The sequence below is a fragment of the Ptychodera flava genome, chromosome 18, assembly GCF_041260155.1.
Source record: "Ptychodera flava strain L36383 chromosome 18, AS_Pfla_20210202, whole genome shotgun sequence".
NCBI lineage: Eukaryota > Metazoa > Hemichordata > Enteropneusta > Ptychoderidae > Ptychodera > Ptychodera flava.
Window position 1 is genome coordinate 8,579,290 of NC_091945.1, and position 20,291 is coordinate 8,599,580.

A 20,291-nucleotide genomic window follows, 5' to 3' on the forward strand; every position below is an offset into this window, starting at 1 on the left:
GATGATGTAACCAACTGAACAATTGCAAGGTGAACTTCTATGTCAAGGTATGAAGATATTCAACAGAGTCATTAAGGTAGTATACGCCTTGAAAGTGAAAGACTTAAACTTTTGCTCAGACTTTCCTCAAGGAATATTTTAGCCATTCTCTTTGAAAATCAAGAATAAAAATCATGGGTCACCATGCAAATTTTGGTTCTAGGGAAACAAATTATCCAAGATTTACCAATCTTTGAAATTAAAAATTGCCACTGTCCCTGTGTTAACGCTACAGGGAAAAATAAAATTTTCAATTTGCGAAAAACAAAGATGATGAAACGTTTTCTCACACCAAGAGCTTTGAAATGAGCCCCCACGAGTGGTGGATCAGAAAAGCATTGTAAAAGTTTGAGAGTCCGAATTATCTGTCCCCAAGGCATTCTAGATACCTTAACGCATACGAGGGTATTAATAAATTACACTGTACTGTTACAAGCCTCTGATGCCCTTTGGTGCTTTATGATATGCTTTCTCTTGGTAAGAACTTTAAAATGAGTGCTGGCCTGACATAAACTCAGTCACACCATAATCCATCATCCATTGCTCTTGCTTATAATAAATGCTATACGACCAAATATGATGGCACAATCAAATTTACAAGAAGCATGGCACTATATCTACAGTCTATGTTGCACATTAGGGTACAATGTGCCTCTGGACAGACATTCAGACTCTCAAATTTTTTTACAATACTTTTCTGATCAATTGTGGAGGCTCATTTCAAAGCTGTCGGACTAAGAAAACTAGGAAACTAACGAAACTTTTCACTGGTTTATTTTTGTGAAAATCGAACATAAATTTTTCCCCATAGAGTTAACATGGGGATAGCAGCCATTTTGATTTTCAAATATACATAAATTTACCATATTAAAATTTGCAGGGTGACTCCTGATCTTTATACTTGATTTTGAAAAAGGCTGGTTGAAAGTTTCCTTGAGGAAAGTCTGAGCGAAAATCTAAGACTTCTGCTTTCAAGGTATGTACTACCGGTACTTTAATTTCAATGAAGTATCCAATTATTTTCAAAGTCAGTGTCGAGTTGTTAAACATGAAGGTAATTTAACTTCATGTTGCCATGGAAATAGAGCAGAGTGACTCACCTCAGACTCAACGTATAACTTCCCGGAGATCGTTGACTTTCTCTGACAAGGTAACTGCCTTCACCGGCCTGTGCAAGTAATCTGTCTCCTTCCTCTCTGGAAATTGCACCGTGGCATCTGAAATGATAGAAATAAATATGCTAGTTAAAACCCTTTCAATGTAGAGGTCCAACCACTGTATTGAAAACAGTAGGTATGTATCAAAGTTTGGATGTGGAAGGCTTTGACGATGAAAACTATTTGTTATTACTTTGAAATTACTGTGAGAGACGGCAAGTGATGCCTGTTTGCAAGGGCAATGGGACACGTTAATCCTGAAATTATACCGCCAGTGCCTTCAGCTGACTCTGTAGTTTTGGAGGGAAAGGTATAACATGTCTACCTGGAAGAAAACTTGAGCCCCAAGAATAAAGGATGAATTCTTAGCAACACTGCAACTCACTGTTGTGACAAAATCATGACAATACCACAGCAGAGTATTGTCTTAATCCATAGCGCACTGTGGATGGTAAAATTATACCTGATGACTGCTGTAAATTTATGAACAACCAAATGTAGTTGAAGACAAAGAGCTTACCATTATAATTTTCAAAATCAGGCATTGTATTGCCACTGGAGCATTCTTAAAGGATTCTCAGACATAAACTTGTATATTAAGTTTTAGGATTTTCTCTGTAAATATCGGGCCAGAGCTGATTATAAAGAGTAGACATTTGGACATATACTTATTGTTTGTCCTATTTGACTTCAACTCACATGTTTAAATGCCTCTGATAAATAAAAGGTTTTTTTTCGTGTTTTTCCATTCCTCAATTCTAGTACCCTTTCAAACATGAACCATGGATTAAAATTTAACTTACATTAAAATCCAATTAACAATAAAGCTGACACTGCTCTGTGAATTCGGGTTAGCAGTTTGTGACATTTATAGCTAGCAGGTCAACAGGATGTTTCCGGTTGATACCAAAAATACTATCTTGTTTATCTCTTCCAATGTGTATCTGTGAGTGTGGTTGTGAAGCTACTGACAACCTCTCAATGCACTGACCAATATAGCTGACTTCTCTCTGTCTGCAAAGTCACCAACAATGAGGCTAAAACTCTACCAAAATCATCCAACTACTGTTTCGCTAACTTTCCACGATAATGTTCAAAAATTTTAACCAACATTTATTTCTCAATTTGTTAGCAATACAGCCTCCGTAGAGTAAGTCTTCCTTGTGTGAAAATCATCCAAAAGAAATTTCAATTTTTGAAAACTTCTGACGTACCATGCTACTTGTATTCATCGAATGCAAAGTTTGGTCTGATAATTACTTACATATTTCCTCTACCACTGATGTGAAAGGTTGATGCCTGTCTTAATATTTCAGAAACTTCCTGAAAAGTTTCACAGTGTCACGACGATACTCAATGGAAAGCCAACATGTAATGGTTACCACAGGTACAAATTTCGGTATATATCCCCAAACTCCTCCCACTAAGGTTTTTTTATCGCTCACACCAAACTCTGGTTAATATTTCATCTCATTGGATGTCAGTGATGCATAACTCACATGTGTAGCTGGGAAATACAATGGCAACACCGGTTACCATGTTCACTGTTTCACATAGAAAGTTTATTAATTAAAGGAGAAGTTCCTGGATTTATGATAACTCTCAAAATGTGAGCATAAACTTCTGCTTTTTTACTCTATGCATTTCTGAAAAGCAACGCTGACGCCCAACACAGATATTTGCATATCAGCCTTTGTAAAGCCATCCACTCGTAAAATTGGAGCGGTCAGTTTCCATTTGATAAAATTATTTTTTCCACTGATGGCTTTCGCTGTGCCACATTTTAACTTTTCAGACTAGGTCTAAACACGCCTAAAAAGTGCAAGAATGAGAGAATTGAAGCACCAGACGACTATGCTGAAATTGCAGGTACACACAGATGTTTTATTGGATGAAATTTGTGTCATTTTATTTCACATGCTCTGGTTGGAGTACACATGTTTCAGGATTCCACACAACTTCGCATAAAGTCATGTGTTGCCTTTTTAATGATTTGACTTTTAATAGTGCAATTTTTTATAGACGTTTTATGCTCATGTCATTTTCACTTTCTATAATTTTTTTTTATCACATTTTTACAGTGTTTTTCATGTCTGAATCCGGTAAGAGGCTTGCCTTTAAGGTAGTACCAGTATGCACTTTGAAAATGAAAGAGTTGAACTATTACTCAAACTTTCCTCAATGAACCTTTCAACCTTTCTCTTACCAAATCACAAGTAAAAATCATGAGTCACCGTGCAGTTTGGTACTAGACAAACAAATAACCTAACATTTACTGATATTTGAAATTCAAAATGGCCACCACCCCTGTGTTATTAAACTCTATTGGGAAAAATAAAACTTTTGATCTTCAAAAAACTAAGACATTGAAAATTTTTCTTAATCTGGGAGCTTTAAAATGAATCCTCACATGCAGCAGATGAGAAAAGTTTTGGAAAAATTTGAGAACATCTGTCCCTGAAGTGCATCTAGTATCCGCCTCGAAGTGAAAGATTTAAACTTTTGTTCAAACTTTCATCCAGGAATCTTTCAACCACCCTCTTTGAAAATCAAGACAAAAAATCAGGGGTCACATGCAAAGTTTGGAACATAGTGAAACAAATTACTCAACATTTTGCAATATTTGAAATTCAAAATGGCCGCCATTCCTGTGTTAACTCTATGGGGTAAAAATAAAATTTCTGGATTTTCGAAAAACTAAGACCGTAAAAGTTTTTCTTTTTCCAAGAGCTTTAAAATGAGCCCCCTGCAAGTGGCAGATCAGAAAAGAATTGTAAAAATTTGAGAGTCTGGAATATCTGTTACCGAGGTTTGTTCTACCTTAGGAATCGTTGGTAAGGATGAAATGAAATACATATACAGAAACAAAACCACGCATTATCATCATTATCTAAGGCCATAGCTAATTTCTAGCAGGTACATGATTTTCGTGACACAGAAAAATGCCTAAAATATTATCTTTGTCCTTCTCAAGCTGTGTTTATCTGGACTTGGATGAGTTGTGACTATTCTGCTGCTATTTCATGGCAACAAAATTCCTGTTATTAATTCATGGAATACCTACACTCAACAGAAAACTTTATTTTGCTTTGTGTAATTTTCATCATCAATTCAGTTTTAAAATCCGGGTTTTCCCCGCTAAGTAACCTTTTAGCACAAGGATATATCCCAACTATCAAAGTCCAAATTACCACTACAGTTTCACAAGTGCCCATAGCAAATACTGAAAGTTGTTAAACGGCCCGGAATTCCCTCAGACTTGGTCTCCATTAAATGAAATCCTGTGTGATCAAGATATTGCTTTTGCCTAACAGATGTACCAATACATTGTAGGTGTGAACGTGTACCATGATCATTTCAATTGGTCGTTGAGGACATATGGTACATGAGAGATTAGTAAAATTAGAAATTGTGGTAAGCTCTTACAAGTAAACTTGTTTGAAATAGCAAGCAAGGTGGGTGTTTGGTACCGGGAGATGGTACCGGAGATAAGACCTTTCCTGTGAAATTTGCATATTTGGCGGGAATGGCTTGTTGCTTGTTATATCAAGTATATTAATTTCCCTGGAGAGGTTTCATATCTGCTACTGAACACTCAAGCTCACCCCACTCACAACCTCATTACATGCGTAATACGTATGATAAAAGTTGAACAATTTGTCAACGTCCTTATTGCAAACGCAATGTTTTGGGAGAGGATAAACCATTTTTAGGGTAGATGGGGGTGGTTGGGAGGTGCCATAGGTATCAAAAAGGACATTCCTGCAGACAATCTTACCACTGTGAGTTTACACTGATCTCCTGACGATAACAAGTATCTGCATTGACCATCACCAGGTATTGGGCATATTGTATTAATAAGGGAAGGAAACCTACAGCTTATAGAATGATAAACAGCCACAAACACTGTTCTACATCTGATAGTGTTATAAAAACTTTGATAAAGCACAATCACTTCAAACACAAATCTGGCATTCCTTCACAGATGCACAACTACCAGTAGGAGGATATTAGCCTAATTCAAGATTCACGATTCACAAGTTGCATTTAAGCTAGAAACAGATATATTTTCATACAAATTTACTTAAATTATCGGTCATGTACACTGATATATCACCATTAAGACTTCAATGGCATCTTCTGTATGTATGAAGTGTTGGCCTATGACTCATGCGTTTATGAATCCTTCAAGTAGGGGCCTAGGTTACTATAGTACGGGACTGGAAAGAAATTATAGGCAGGAAGGGCCAGGATTTTTCAAAATTGTGGCCCTTCAAAAGTGTTTGCATGAAAAAAGTGTCCCTCCCCAATTTTCGTGAGCAACAAACATTGACCTTACCCCAATGTATCACAATCCACATCAATAATTTAGACCCTTTCTCTTACGGCCATCTCAGATTTTAACTTTAAAATTGAATTGATCAATCAAATTTACAAATTTTTGTAGACCATAGGGCCAGGTTCCTATGTGCCAAGTTTCAAGGTCACAGGCCCTGTCAATTTTCAGATTTTTAAAGTATTATTTTTCAGAAATTTCTATGACCTTTGAACTGCCCTACACCTCTGCAGGTAAGCTATGCGTTATCTTATCCTATGTAAGAGTCCAAGGCGGCTAGTGTCTATTGAAGAACGACCGGTATGGAACCAGACTGCACACCAAAATTTTGAGGTTGCCCCTGATCTTTGACCCTAACATCATCCTGTACCTCATTAATTATGCAGATATCTAATACTTGGCTAGCCAATAGAGCAAGAAGTCTGATTTTTAGTTAATAGGGATAATTATTGGAGCAAAGTTTTTTGACAAAATGTCATGTGATCAGAGCATCCTTTGACCTCGATTTTACTCCTTGGCCAACAGATTAGTAACCAGATTCAGTTGCACATGAAAATTGAGGAAGGTCACTTTTTTCTTGAAAACACTCTTGAAGGGTCACTATTTTACATACTAAGTCATTTTAAAAAACACCGCCCCTCCCTCCCTGTAATTTCTATCCAGTCCCTTACTGTATTGACCTAGGCCACCTCCATTTAGAATTTGTAAACACAAGTATCACAGGCCACCACTTCATGCATATAGAAGGTGCTGTTGAAGTCCTAAAGTCAATTTGAGTGAAAATGCATCTGTTTCTAGCTTAAACTGCAGAGCGTGAATTGTGTATCATGAATCTTGAATTGTATGAATTGTGAATCATGAATTCAGGCTTACCCCAACTAGGAATGGAGTGTTTATGTTGCAACAGAATTTTGCAGGACATATATAAGGTTTATGTTCAGACTATACTGATAGTTTTAGAAATGCATAACGGAAGTCAATTTTGTAAATGATAATGAAATATGGTATTTCTGCTTATTGTTCTGCACATTGGGGAGAGCAAAAAGTTTTCAATTGATTGATGAAAAGACACAATCATTACTTTGAAGTAATCTGATAACACGTAACATTAAAATTCACACCTACAGCACATTCTTACAACTTTTGTGTACTTACAATTGTGTACTGGTATGCACAGATAGGCAATATACTGCCATAAACATGAAACTTTAATCCAGTTATTTAAAACTGATGCCTCAAGCAAAGACAGATCTTGTTCTAAACAAACATTTGCAACCATGGTAATAGAGAGATGAAAGAATAAGCTGAAGGATTTCAAACCTCAGTAATTCTTTGAGGTAGCACACAAAACCAGGTTCAGGTGGTGACAGAATAATTTTTCAGTTTCTTAAACAGGCTTGAAATGTGTATATCATCTGCAGATTTTGTACCATGCTTTGAAAGATTTCATGGTTTAAATTAAAACCCAAATCAAACATGCTTTTTGTATTATTTCACTGTGAGTCACAAAGTTTAGAATATCACGATTATTTCAAACAGAAATTCAGTTTTTCTGTTTATCAGTAACGCACATGAAGAGTCCATCATAAGTTGACAAGTTCATCTTCAAAGCAACGCAAAATACATCATTTTTTTTCTTTTGCGGCAAAAATAAAATTTTTGATTTTTCAAAAAAAGGCCGGTGTAATTTTGACTTCACTCTATGAGCTTCAAAATGAGCCCCTATAAGTGGAAGACCAAAAAGATATTGTAAAAGTTTGAGAGTCCGAATCTCTGTTTCCAAGGTGCATTCTTACTGTAATATGGTTTCCCGAAATTTTTCAGTCTGGTGACTAATCATGCGGGAAATTCCGGTGTGAAACCATTTCAGCTATAATTGCAGGTATCCACATTAATTATTTCTTCTGCGACAATCGATACAAATACATGGCAAAAGTGTAGTGGGTTTGAAGAATTACAAAATACTGGTTCCACTAAGTAAAACCATTGTATATAATGATAGTTACCCATGTTGTACTAGCATAAGTTATCGGCAATTTCCATTTTTTTAATGATGACCAGGAAAAAGAAATTAGATATGGAGTTTTGCATCGGTGTCTTCAACATGCTAATTTGATGTCCATCATAAAACTGTCACTGATTGGAACCTTACAAGTACATTGCGTGGTATTTCCATGATTGGTTAAAAATACCACAAATACTTGGAACTCGCAATCATCATAAAATGCTCAGTTTATCAGAATATCACGGTGCTTGAAAGATGAGCTGAATTGGATGTCAGAATAATAAAAATTTCTGCTGCACTAATAATTTTCCACTTTGTACCTGATTGTAAATGTACAGAACTTGCCATTTCTACAGAATGAGGAAATTCATTGTAAATCACATGACCATTTTTTGTTATGTCAGTTTCGTGTCAAAAAAACTACATATCTTTACTCAGTTCACTGTGACATGGTTCATCGCCTGGTCCTTTGAATACTGCCCTCAGTGGTCACTCCGGTTCTTGGCACAACATACTCATGTATGATAACATTACCACAGCATACGATGGCATCAAACATGTACTTCTGTTACATGAGGTGTACAGATGAGGTGTACACAACTGACATGTGCAAGAAATAATGTTTACTAATATTGATCTCTACATTTCATATATTTGTTTAAAATAGTTTACGCTTGAATAAAATAATCCTATTATTTTACAGTCTATCTGAGCTTTATTCTGTTCGCGTTGACCAGACATAACATTGACATTGCTTTTCTAGATAAAATATTTCATGAACATGTACAGAACGTAATGATTTTACCATTATCGTTATCAATGGGTGCATTTAATGTTTATGACAAGTAAATATGATGCTAAAAAATTGAAACATCATAACAAGTACAAATACATGAAAACTTTCATAATATTCTTTTATAACGACACTTGAAACATTTAAAATTTCCACATGGCTGGTGTCATTTTTGAAAACACAATTTTGAAATAGAAGTTTCCCTATAACAATCTATGCAAATCAAAATGGTTTACTTTGTGTCAGGTGAAGCTAACAATTTGACATTGAACAATTGAAATCAAAAAAGGAAATAAAAATATGTGCAGAAAACGTTTGATTTTACATCAACATTTCAGTATTTTCTGATGTTGGTACGAACACCCAATGACACAGTTCCAGTAATTACACAGAGACAAGCAGTTTAAGATTTGGAAATAAGGCATTGGAAATCAAAGATGAGAAATCCAAGTCAGCTAACACGCCTACTGAGAAACTAATTACACACTGAAGTAGTGTCTCTGTTACAGAATTGATTGTTGAAATACATGTCATGGTCTGTGTGTAATGGAACGACGGCTGGGAGGTGTGAGAAGAAATTGATTTTTTGTTGGAGTGGGGCAAAATAATAAATACTGTTATGTTACAGTAATGGAGGAAAGTAACAGCTATATCAGAACATGACTGCAAAATTAAAATGAGTCTATTATTATTATTATTATAGACTTTATTTCGGACTCATTGTCCATATAACAACAAAAGAAAATCTGGTGATAAATATACACAGCTTGGTTAAGTTATACAAAAAGAAGCTTGTTCCATAATTTTATCATTTCGGAGTTTCAATATAATGAGTCATACACACATCATACAATCTCATTACTGCTTCTCAGAAGTCTTTGCTTTAGACCATAAATTTGCCTTCTTAGCAAGGCATCAAAGTTATTGATTCTGTTAGATATAAATATAGAGCTTGCACTACTACGTTTATCATAACCCAATAAAAGACGAGCAGCATTATTGTAAGCAATTTCCTCATAATATTAACAGAATATTTCATCCAAATTGGACCGCCATACAATTGATAACAATATGTTTTGAAAAGGACACTCTTGACTTCAAAAGTACATCGAGAAAATTTTCTCATAAGCATATTAGCTGATATAAAAGCATCTCATCTGTCGCTGGGTCTATTATAGGTATTTTAATAGATGTGCTGGTGATGCTATAATTAATGTGCTGGTGATGCCATGATCAATTTGCCACTTGGACAGCGCCCTCTAGAGATAGCACCGAATGAGATCGATGCTCTCATCACCCAAGATAGGCTCTGATGAAGTTTGCAGGCAGTGTGACTCATCCAGTCGTTTTCTGCTCTAAGCGAGTCGAGGGTCATTTGTCAATATTTGCTCTGACTGCTCAGTTGGAACATCAAAGCGCCAACAAACACGCAAAGATATCTGTACTCTAGAAATATTGATCCCAGCATCTGCCGCTTTGAACATCACTTCTGAAGAACTGATAACATCACTGAGTAAATCTCCTTGCTCTTCACGCCAACAAAGTTGTCAGTTACTCTGTTCTGTAAAGAACATTCATTTTAATAGACTCCACAGGATTTTCTTGTTAATCTGTTGCATGTGTGTACATTTTAACCTTTTTTTTGTTAATGCTGTCACTTCCTTTATTACAAGTCTGCTTAGTGCATCTTTTTTCTTTTTTTTCTTTTTTTTTTACTTCATCAGTTCTTTTAAACACTAGACTGACTCCTTCACATTTGCTCAATAATTATTTTAAAGTCTTAAAGGTACTCAGACATTCTGACAATATTGCTACACTAGGCAAAGGGTTTATCATATAAAAATTGTGCATGATTTTAACAAATCTTACACCATATTGTGTCCGCTTTTTCAGGACTTTATTAGACGTGACCAAAAATCATGAAAATACAAGGAATATGCCTGAGGGAAAACTACAGCTTACAGATTACAGCTCACAAAAATGAATGATTAACCAAAAATAAATAGTGTTGTCTATAGCCATGTAATATATAAAGGTAGAATGCACTTCAGGGACAGATACGGACGGATATTCGGGCTCTCAAATTTTCACAATACTGTTTTGGTCTACCACATGTCAGGGTTCATTTTGAAGACTATGGAGTAACTTAAGTTTTCACCGGCTTGTTTTTGTGAAAATCGAAAGTTTAATTTTTCCCCATAGAGTTGCCACAGGGATGGCAGCCATATTGAGTTTCATGAGTTGGTAAAAATATTGAAGAATTTGTCTCGCAATCTCTGGTACAAACATTTGCAATGGTGACCTCCTCATTTCAAAAGGGAATTATTTTAAGTTTCCTTACGATAATTTTGAACCAAAGTTTAATGATGCCTTTTAATTTCGAGGCGCATACTACCTCAATAAAAGTGATCCTAATCTCTAATACATTTTGATTATTTATTTATTTCTTGACCTCCTTTTGTGTTTATAATAATTATCTTTCCAATATTAATTCAGATAAGCAAAGCTTTTTACTAATACATCACATTCTGAGCGTGGCAAGACAAACTCAACGCAATTAATTCTGGGGATATTGTAAGGAGAATATGTTTTTAAATAATATATGTACTGTTAAGAAGTTCTAAATGGACAGTCATAAAGATAAAAAATCTCTGAATGTTTTGCTGTTACCATGGTTTCTGACATCACATCTGGGGATATTAATCATTATTGGAAATCAATCATTTAATTAAGTGACAGGATATGAATATACAAATTTTCAGGCTTTAATGAGTCCTTGTGAATTCAAAGCGGTACTTTTAATTAAACGTAATGGACGTTTTAACTGTGCTAGGAAGAAAAAACTCATTTATCGGTAAGTGCTTACCTTACAGGAATAAAATCACCCTAATGTCAATAATTCACCATGGCAACGTGTAAATTTACGATGTAACTCCCAGAGTTCAATTGAAAGCATTCATTAATTTACCTTAGCTGTGCAAATTTAAGAGTGCTGCACATTTCACTAATAATAAAAGCTTTAGCAGTTAAAGTGTGGTGTATTTCCCATCACAGAGTTTGACCCTGTGACCCCTGATTTCCTAATGAACAGTCCAAACATCAATTTGAACACTATGGGACTATACCAATGCTTTACTAGAGAGGTGAAAAGGTTGTGGAATGTAAATTTATGCGCTGTGCACAAGAAACCCTTCAATAATTACAACAGAAAGTCGTGAAGTCACCATACAGTGGATTACAGCTACGCTATCAACCATCAAAGCAGTGTCTATGAGGCTGCATGTCAGTAGTAGTTTTTCAAGCACAAAATAAAAGATGCAATTTACACTTTACATGTATACTTGCCAATTTCTAGATATTGTTGAATTGACATATTCATCCAATTTTTTGATAATAAATATAAACTTGATGTTTTAAAGAATTAAAGTACCACTCCATAGCTTGGTGATTGATGGTTGGTGAGATGTTTAAGCTGCCTTAGAAACTTATTCCCATGTTGAAGAGAGAGTACTAAAGACCGGAGGCTGAATATACAGAAAAAAACTAAAACGCTGCTTTATTGATGCTAAGTCCTAGATTGTTGATCTCATGAGAGATTGCCATGGTAATGTCATCTCAGAAGCTATACAGACTAGCAATCATGTCAACATTAATACATAAAAGTAAAAGAAGTGAATTTTTGGGATGTGAAAACTTCATTACGAAGATCACAATCAATACCAAGTATAGGGCACTCATCAAAAAGTTATTTCATTGAGAATGTCTCAGGTAAAGTGAAAACAAAATGTCTGCCTGGCAGCCATATTGGATCTTAAGGTACAACAAATTGCATAAACTGTACTTTGGAATGTGTCATCATGTGCCTTTGAAAAACACAGCAGTAAATGCCTTATTCATCTCATATTAAATGGGGACTTTGACAAACAACAATTTGAAAGAAGAGGGTAACATTCCCATATCACAGATTCACAGCTGGTAGTTTTAGCTTGTTATTGAATGTATCCCTAAAAGCTGTACCAGTACATGGTAACCTAATTATAAATTGAGCGATCATCAGAAATTAAGAGGCAAGATAAAATTGAGAGAAAAATTCTAAGCATGATTACAAACCAGTTCCAAGATGAGAGATTAAAATGAAATGAGTGGAACAAGTGTTGCGGTGACTCAGGGAAAGCTGAAATTCATCCCAAGGCAAATCTGAAACCTATCAAAGAAAATGAAAGTTCACCACAGCTACAGGCAACTTGTGAATTGATCTAAGTGAGCTGTCTCCAAAAATTACAAGATTGCGAAGATTTATGAGATGTTTGTCACTAAAAAGTCAGAAAATCTACATCAATAAATGGTCTGATAAACTGACCCTACCCTCTGTTTGTGAGTGAGTAAACTACAGCCCTAGGATATCAACAGTCTCTATTACACATGGCCAATCATATTATAAGCCAATTTCCTGACAAATCCACTTTCCCACAATAATAAAAATATCCTCATCTATATATTATAACATATTCTGAACAATTTCCTCGCTATTTCTTCATAATACTGCCAGTATTATCAGTATTTGGCAAATTTTTACAGAATTTGAAAAAACAGCTGTGATATTAAATTTTTTGTCATGTTTAAATAAATTATCTCCATGCAACTGAATTTGCATATCAATTGAATGATGCATCCTTTTTGCGGTCATTTTTATAATTAAATTTAGATTAAACAATCATACAATTAAATTTTCTGAGTGTATTACAGAAACGTATTAGTGTTCTATGACGAAGACATACGAACAAAACATTCTCACTGGAAATAACAATTTTGGATTTACAAGGTAAACCCAGTCATGAGTGTAGATAGTAATTACGACCAAGGAAACAAATGCAAGTTTTACAATCCCGGGTTTACAATAGGATGAGTTTTCTTTAAGAATCACCTTCCTAATTGCTTTGCAAACTATGATTAACCTTTCCAACACATACTTACTCTTTATATGACCTCCGTAATTTGTCCAATGAATTGATCAAAGAGTTGCACATTTGCATCTTCTAAACCTTGACATTGTTCACTTTGTCTTATCGATTCAGAGCAGTTGACAAGTAGTCCCCAGTGCCTCATTACTTGTTACAAACAGATAATGTCTTTCTCTAAACCTACTAATATCAGCACGGTCACAAATCACATCCCACATAAAGAGGATAAAATCCATTTTCTAATCTTTAAATACCAGGGTTAACCTACACATTAGTTGTACTGTATTGTGTAATGGTGAAATGATCATCATATAGACTCCAATAGTGTAATTCCTGTAAATAGTTATACACAAATTTTATGCATGAATAAGTAATAATGGTTATACACACAGATTTTGAACATAAACAAGACTGCATTATAAAGTGATGATTTCTTCCATTTCTCAGAAGTGTCGTATTTAGCATGTTTTAATACTTTAAAGAGGGATACACTCCTAATGAGATGAAACAGAAAGCAAATCGTTTCGATGACTCTATAGTAAAATTTGCAGGAACAGGAATAACTTGCGAATACGAATAGGCCACTGTCTTAAAGCCATACTGAAGAAGCTTCTTGAAGCAATATCTGATAAAACATTATTACAACACGGGTCAGTGAATATGAAAAGCTCAATTTATCAAATAGCTGTAGTGTTGTTTCACTGAGTGGACATGTATTAAATGCCTAGATTTTTGAATTAAAGCGGCATTTTAGCAGCTATATTCTGGGATGCAACTTAAACAATAACATTTCTACAAATTAAATTTGGCTGTACTGATATACCTTTACGTAGGTGTACTAAAACTCACAGAATAAATATATTTTAACAGATACAGCAACACACCACTATTATGGGAATAAAATCATCAAAATATTGTGAAAAGACATAGATACTCAGATTTAACATCAGTTTGATATCATTGGAATGTCATATTACAGTTACAGATATATACGCAAGCTGAAGTCTTGATTATTCCAGCACTGATCAAGTCTCAAACATTACATACATATATCTACTTGCATGTTGTTTAAAAATATCCTGGACATCCTTTAGTTTTTCATACCAGGGGTATCAATATTTTAAATTTGTATCATATCAGTGGGGATTTATTTTCACAGCTTAGTATAGGTCTTCTGAGTATTCATGGTTATTTTGATGGCAAGTATGGTTGGACTAATTGGAATACTACACGTAAATATTAACATTCAGTGACAGATTCAAACTGTAATTTCCACATTGCCATGCTTTGAAAAATAACAGATTTTTAGGCCATCAGAATTTATTAGTATTCCATAGTTTCTTGTTACAGACAAAACTGGATAAGTGCCAACCATATATTGTGAGTTTTTTCTGTTTACTATGAAATACATGATTGCACTACATTAATTTTACATCACCTGCAAAATTTATGAGTCCTCTTAAAACTATTGTTGTCTATCATCACAAATGCAAGATTTCACTTTAGAAATCCAGATCTTGATACATATTCCAATGTCTAGGAGGTATGAAATTTTTCAACTGATACGGTTCAAAAGAAACTTTCAACTGGAGAAAATAATTTGTTAGGTTCCGTGTGAAACATAAAACATTACCAGTGTGGCCAAATTTGCATAATGGCTCTGAGTACATGTGGATGGTCTTGATGAGTTGGAGTGACAGTCCTGATGCTATTTATAGCACAAAATCTATACTCTTTGAAAGATCACTTCACCTCAACCAAAACGTTACTCATGTTCTCAAGCAGTCTACTTGCAACTAAACATCTCAATTACTGCTCCCACCTGCGATTGCCACCCACACTCAGCTTTCAAGCTGAATGTAACATTAATGTGTATTACTAAAAGTTTAATCACAGCAAGGGGGATAAGTGTGGTATAATATTGCTGTGAAATATGAGATGCAGCGGCTAAGTAAAGGTGGTGGCTAAATTGTGACAAATGATAAGATTTGCTGGGCACTGATTGTTAAATCCATCCCCATATATACTAATCTCTTTACATCATTATCTACCTTGGAAATTTTTTTACCCCCGGCAAGCTGAGTGATCCTGGAATCTCTTCTGGACATGCGATCAATCTTTGTTGCATAGCTTAGTTTACTGAATCAGACGAACTCAAGATGTGACTGTATCAGAAAATCCGCTTCATTTTGTCCAAAATTTCATACATCAAGTGGCGATTTACAATCTTTTTGGTTAAATTTTCACTACAATAAACTGAGTATCATTTGCTGAAATTTAACTTCTACCTGTCAGGATGAGCAACACTGTCCAGTCTGATGTCAATTTTTACTGTACTAAAATATAGCATTGTGTCATTCATTCATTCATTTGAAAGTGTTAATGAATACGCAACCAATAAATAAATTCACAGTGACTAGAGTAATCTAATTGACATTGTATTCACAGAATAATACATGTAGGTTGTCTCAATGACAATGTATAATTTTACATAACAAATCATTTTAACCTTGACCTACCAAATATTCAACTCAACACAGTGAGAGTAAAATCATCACATAGAAGATAACGGTTGAACAGGAATACTGCACCCGATTATTCCCTGTATTATATCTTCTAATGTGTTTTAGTTTTGAATCACAGACCATTGTTTGGCTTGATGTTTTTTTTGGTTTCGATTCAATCGCTGTACTGTGTGCACTCCAAATTGGAATCCTGTCATGACCAGCTCAGCACAACGAAGGAATGTGAGAATGCGGAGTTAAGAGTATAGAGATCATGTGGTAGTCCACAGTTGCTGTGCCCTTTGCTCAAACCAATAAAGAAAGAAACCATATATATCCCCGAATGACCCTTATCTGCTACTTCAGTTACAGTCGCTGACAGTTTGCATTTTATGACCTTTGACCCTTTTACCTCAATCAGTCTTGGAAAGAGTGTTAGCTTTGCAATGGAAACAGAAAGTACTGTACATCTCTAATATACAGTAGAATATGGATTGAAATCAACAATTGTTTGCTGATGATTTAAATTAAATCTTTCAGGACATAGTCATGTGTTGGAGAAAATCTGAATCAAGTTTTCAAATTGCAATATTTTGATTTGATAACCAATATTAAATGAAATCAATTCAAACCATTCAAATAGTAACAATTTAATGTAATTTCATAGTCAGGAACAATCTACTAAACTCAATAATGCTGATGTTGAAGCCAAAAAGAAATGATATTTAATTATCATCCAACTTTTAGTGTTTTCTTATGGTGATGGAATCAATATAGCAGATATTGCTAAATATAACAAATCAGATTATATTTCTAACTTGATAATATTTCAAATCAGAGACATTTAAACAACAATGTACTCTGCATCAAATTGTAAAAAAGAATTTTAAATACACTGCAATTACCGGTACAATATTTTAATTTGATAATATTGAAATTACCATGTGGTAGCTGGGATAAATAAGATGGTCACTTGGTTGATAGAAATCATCTTCCAATCCAAAATGTCGTTTGTATTAAGTATAATGGTATGGACACACAACTTTACTATCTATAATCTTAACATATAAACCTAATTCAATGACAAAGAGAGAGCATATTGGCAAAGTTGTTGTATAGTTCAATGTAGAAATTCCTATCACCTAACACAGTTTTGAGTGATAAAACACTGTTGTTGCTAAAGTTTTGGAACCCAGCGATACCATCTCTGATGTTTTCCAATGTATTCACATTGGTCTACCCAGTGGAATCCTTGTAACATGACTGTGGAACCCTGGTAAAACCTACATAAGTATCACCACCTTAGTGAAAGACACATCATAAAAACACTTCACTTTATGCCGATTAGGTTTTACTTGCTATCAGTAATTTGCACCTGTCATATGTATTGTTACGATATCATGTTAGCTTTCTGCTGGCTGACATAACAAAATCAGCAAGGCAGATTAAATCTCAAATATTTGAACAAACTTATGATGTCAAGAGTGTAATTCATATTTCTATGGCAACATACATATGGACTAGGTGCACACTGATTCAAACTTCTTGCTAAATGTGAATTCAGTGATGCACCATCAGATGCAAACAAATACAACAAGCGGTCAGTTGAAGTATCCGCTGTCAGAGCTTTGAAAACTGAATAAGAATGACTTGAAATAATCAATATTTAGTCCACTTCAGTTATGAAGAAGCGACTAACTGAGACAGCAAGAAATCCTCGGTGTCAATTTCAGACTCACTCAATCATAACAGATGTTTCTTACATGAGTGAGTTTGATATCGTCTTTATTACGGCCATCTACATAGTATATGCATGCTATCTTCAATACACATTGTCAGATAGTTTTGATTTATTTGACCATTATGTTGGATGCGTCCATTAAATTGCATATGGCATATATTACATTTACTCTACCCAGATAAACATGTTTCATTGAGAACAGATTGACAAAAATGGCTGTCATTAATGTGAGTAATCACATATTTATCTGATTATTTTTGTCAAACATTGTTTACTCTGAAAATATTCAGGCTTGTAAAAATGTGTTTCCATTCATGACATATTGTGACGTGTTCACCTTAAAAGATGAAAACCCCTTGACTACCAAGGCCAATGTATTCCTATATACCAGGCCCCTTATGTAAATATTGATAAAATCTGGGTGTGGTCATTGCATGAACACTGCTTAGAGTAAAAATTAAGTAAGTACCAATAAACCATATATTTTCTGAATCAGCATGAAATTTTCCACTTTTTCATACATAAATTTTGTATTTCCAGGTCACGTGACTGATCACATGACACGTCATGTGACCAGAGTTGGCAAAGAATATGAATATTTGAAGCATCAGGACGTGTTTTGAATCCATAAAATGATGCAAATTTGAATGCAGTTGCAATTTTCATGGCATTGTCTTTACATATATGTAATAATAACTACCCTTTACTTTATTTATAGATGTACCAATTTAAGATTTTTCTCACAAAAGGCAGAGTAAATGAACCACAAACATCAGCATCTGACATGATTCTGTATTTGAAAATCAACACATTTTATATTTGTAAACACCTGCTTTAAGTCTTCCTTGCAGAAACATGCATCTAAAATGGTTATGATTTATCAAAAAATATTTCACAATATTTAAAAATACATTTTAGGGAACAACATATCACATGACCAAACATATGACCAGTCATGTGACCAGTCATATTGATAATATGGCTGCTATAAAATTTCACTGGCTCATAGTAAAACACTGTATTTCCTCTAGTTTCATTCACGAATATTGCTGTTAATAGAACATATTTACATATAAATCATTTGTTTTCAATAAATAAACATTTCATTTCATTAAAAAAAACCCATAAACATCTTCGCGATCGTCCGTACTTCTGAAAACTGTAAACAATCAGCGCGACGCTTCAGTGATCAGCCTGACCTTTCAGGGTCGAGGTCATGGGTCACGACATTTGCTTCCGGATTTTGGCCATATTCGGACGTACGGGGGCGCAATCACATTCAGGCCAGATCGGAATACATCAATCTTAGTTGCGCTGCATGCAGGCGCCAAAATTACGGGATTTTTAGTGACAAAAACGAAGCAAATACGCCTATTTAACTGTGCCGGATATTTCCGGCACTCAAGGTATATGGTAATTCAATATGGCGCCGGAAATATCCGGCGCCATAGGTAGTCAAGGGGTTAAAAGATGAAAACCTCACCTCAGATGGTGACAGCCAATAAGGTGGTCTGTCTGTCAAATTAGCTAATGCATGAATCAAACTGCAAGGTCATTGGATGGGTGAATGTCTTTATTTTGAAATTTGTATTTCTTGGCCAATCAAAGAGGGGCTTACTTACTCTCTGCCATAGTGATCTGGTTTATTCTCCACATGGTTATTGCACACAATTCTCTTTGGCTGAGGCGCCTGCTGCTGCAACTGATAGACTGTAACAAATAATAAAAATATAAACATGAACTTCAGTCACATACGGACGGAAAAAATCACGCAAAAAATGTAAGAAGGTCTTATCAAATAGTTTACAATCTAGAACAAACACAAGAGCAATGTCGTTTGTGATTGTTTTCTGTTGTATGTAAGTACGGTACAAGTTTTTATTGGATTTGGCTCCGATAGTTTCTGTTTTGTAATTGTTTATCTATTTTAAGAATTTTATATTTTTCAACACACAATTTCAAAGAACACAAGCGTGATATCATTTTTTGAATTTGAGATGGCGCGTCACCTTGTTTCACTTTGTATAGAGCTATCTTGTATGTTGGTATCTGTACAAGTTACCATATCAGACAACAAAATAATCTATCATAATCGCTCAATTACTGTACGACAACATGACCTTTGTACAAAGTTTGCAATTAAGATGAATGCTGAAAGGTTGGGGAAGTAATGAATAATTTCATCATTTATCCCAGATGCCTCTTCGAACACTAATTTTTCCTGAAAATCCTTGATAAACACAGGAGCTTTTGTATTCAAAGAAAATGAACATCTGTGCTCAGAAAGACTTCATAAAAAATACACATTCAGACTCCGCAATCATGCGACTGGAAAAGAGACTAGACTGATTGCCATTGGCAAGGTTAAACTCTGCAATTGTCATGTGGTTAAAAATTAAACAGCTGGCTTCTTCAAAAGAACCTCACTATAGCTGTAACTATTTGTTAAGAATGACACAAGAAAATAACAGCTATTCTATGATTCTGTAACCTTCAAAATTTGTGAATATTTTTCAATTTTTGTTTGTATTTTTTGGCACTCTACAGTATATACACTGCTCTATGTTGCTTGTTTATTTGCAAGATTTCTTTTTTCAGGCATATTCGATATCTCTGAATGATGGTTCATTAATGCTGTGGCCAGGAGGTTATCAAATGGCAGTTTCGGTAGTAGAAACACAACCTGCAATAAGTGAAGAATTATTTCATGATAAACTCAGAAGCAATGCACTAGGGAATGTCTTGTTAAGAAAGC

General features: G+C 34.8%; 1 protein-coding gene across 3 annotated transcripts in view; it reads right to left on the reverse strand.

Moving 5' to 3' along the window:
• Nucleotides 1-20,291, reverse strand: part of LOC139116769 (N-chimaerin-like) — a 69,196-nt gene that overhangs the window by 34,896 nt on the left and 14,009 nt on the right. For all 3 annotated transcript variants that reach the window (XM_070679417.1, XM_070679416.1, XM_070679415.1), the window contains 2 exons: nt 19,159-19,246; nt 1,140-1,256 (listed from right to left, as the gene is read on the reverse strand). In XM_070679417.1, the coding sequence (XP_070535518.1) occupies nt 1,140-1,256; nt 19,159-19,246 (205 nt within the window). The remainder of the gene's footprint in view (nt 1-1,139; nt 1,257-19,158; nt 19,247-20,291) is intronic.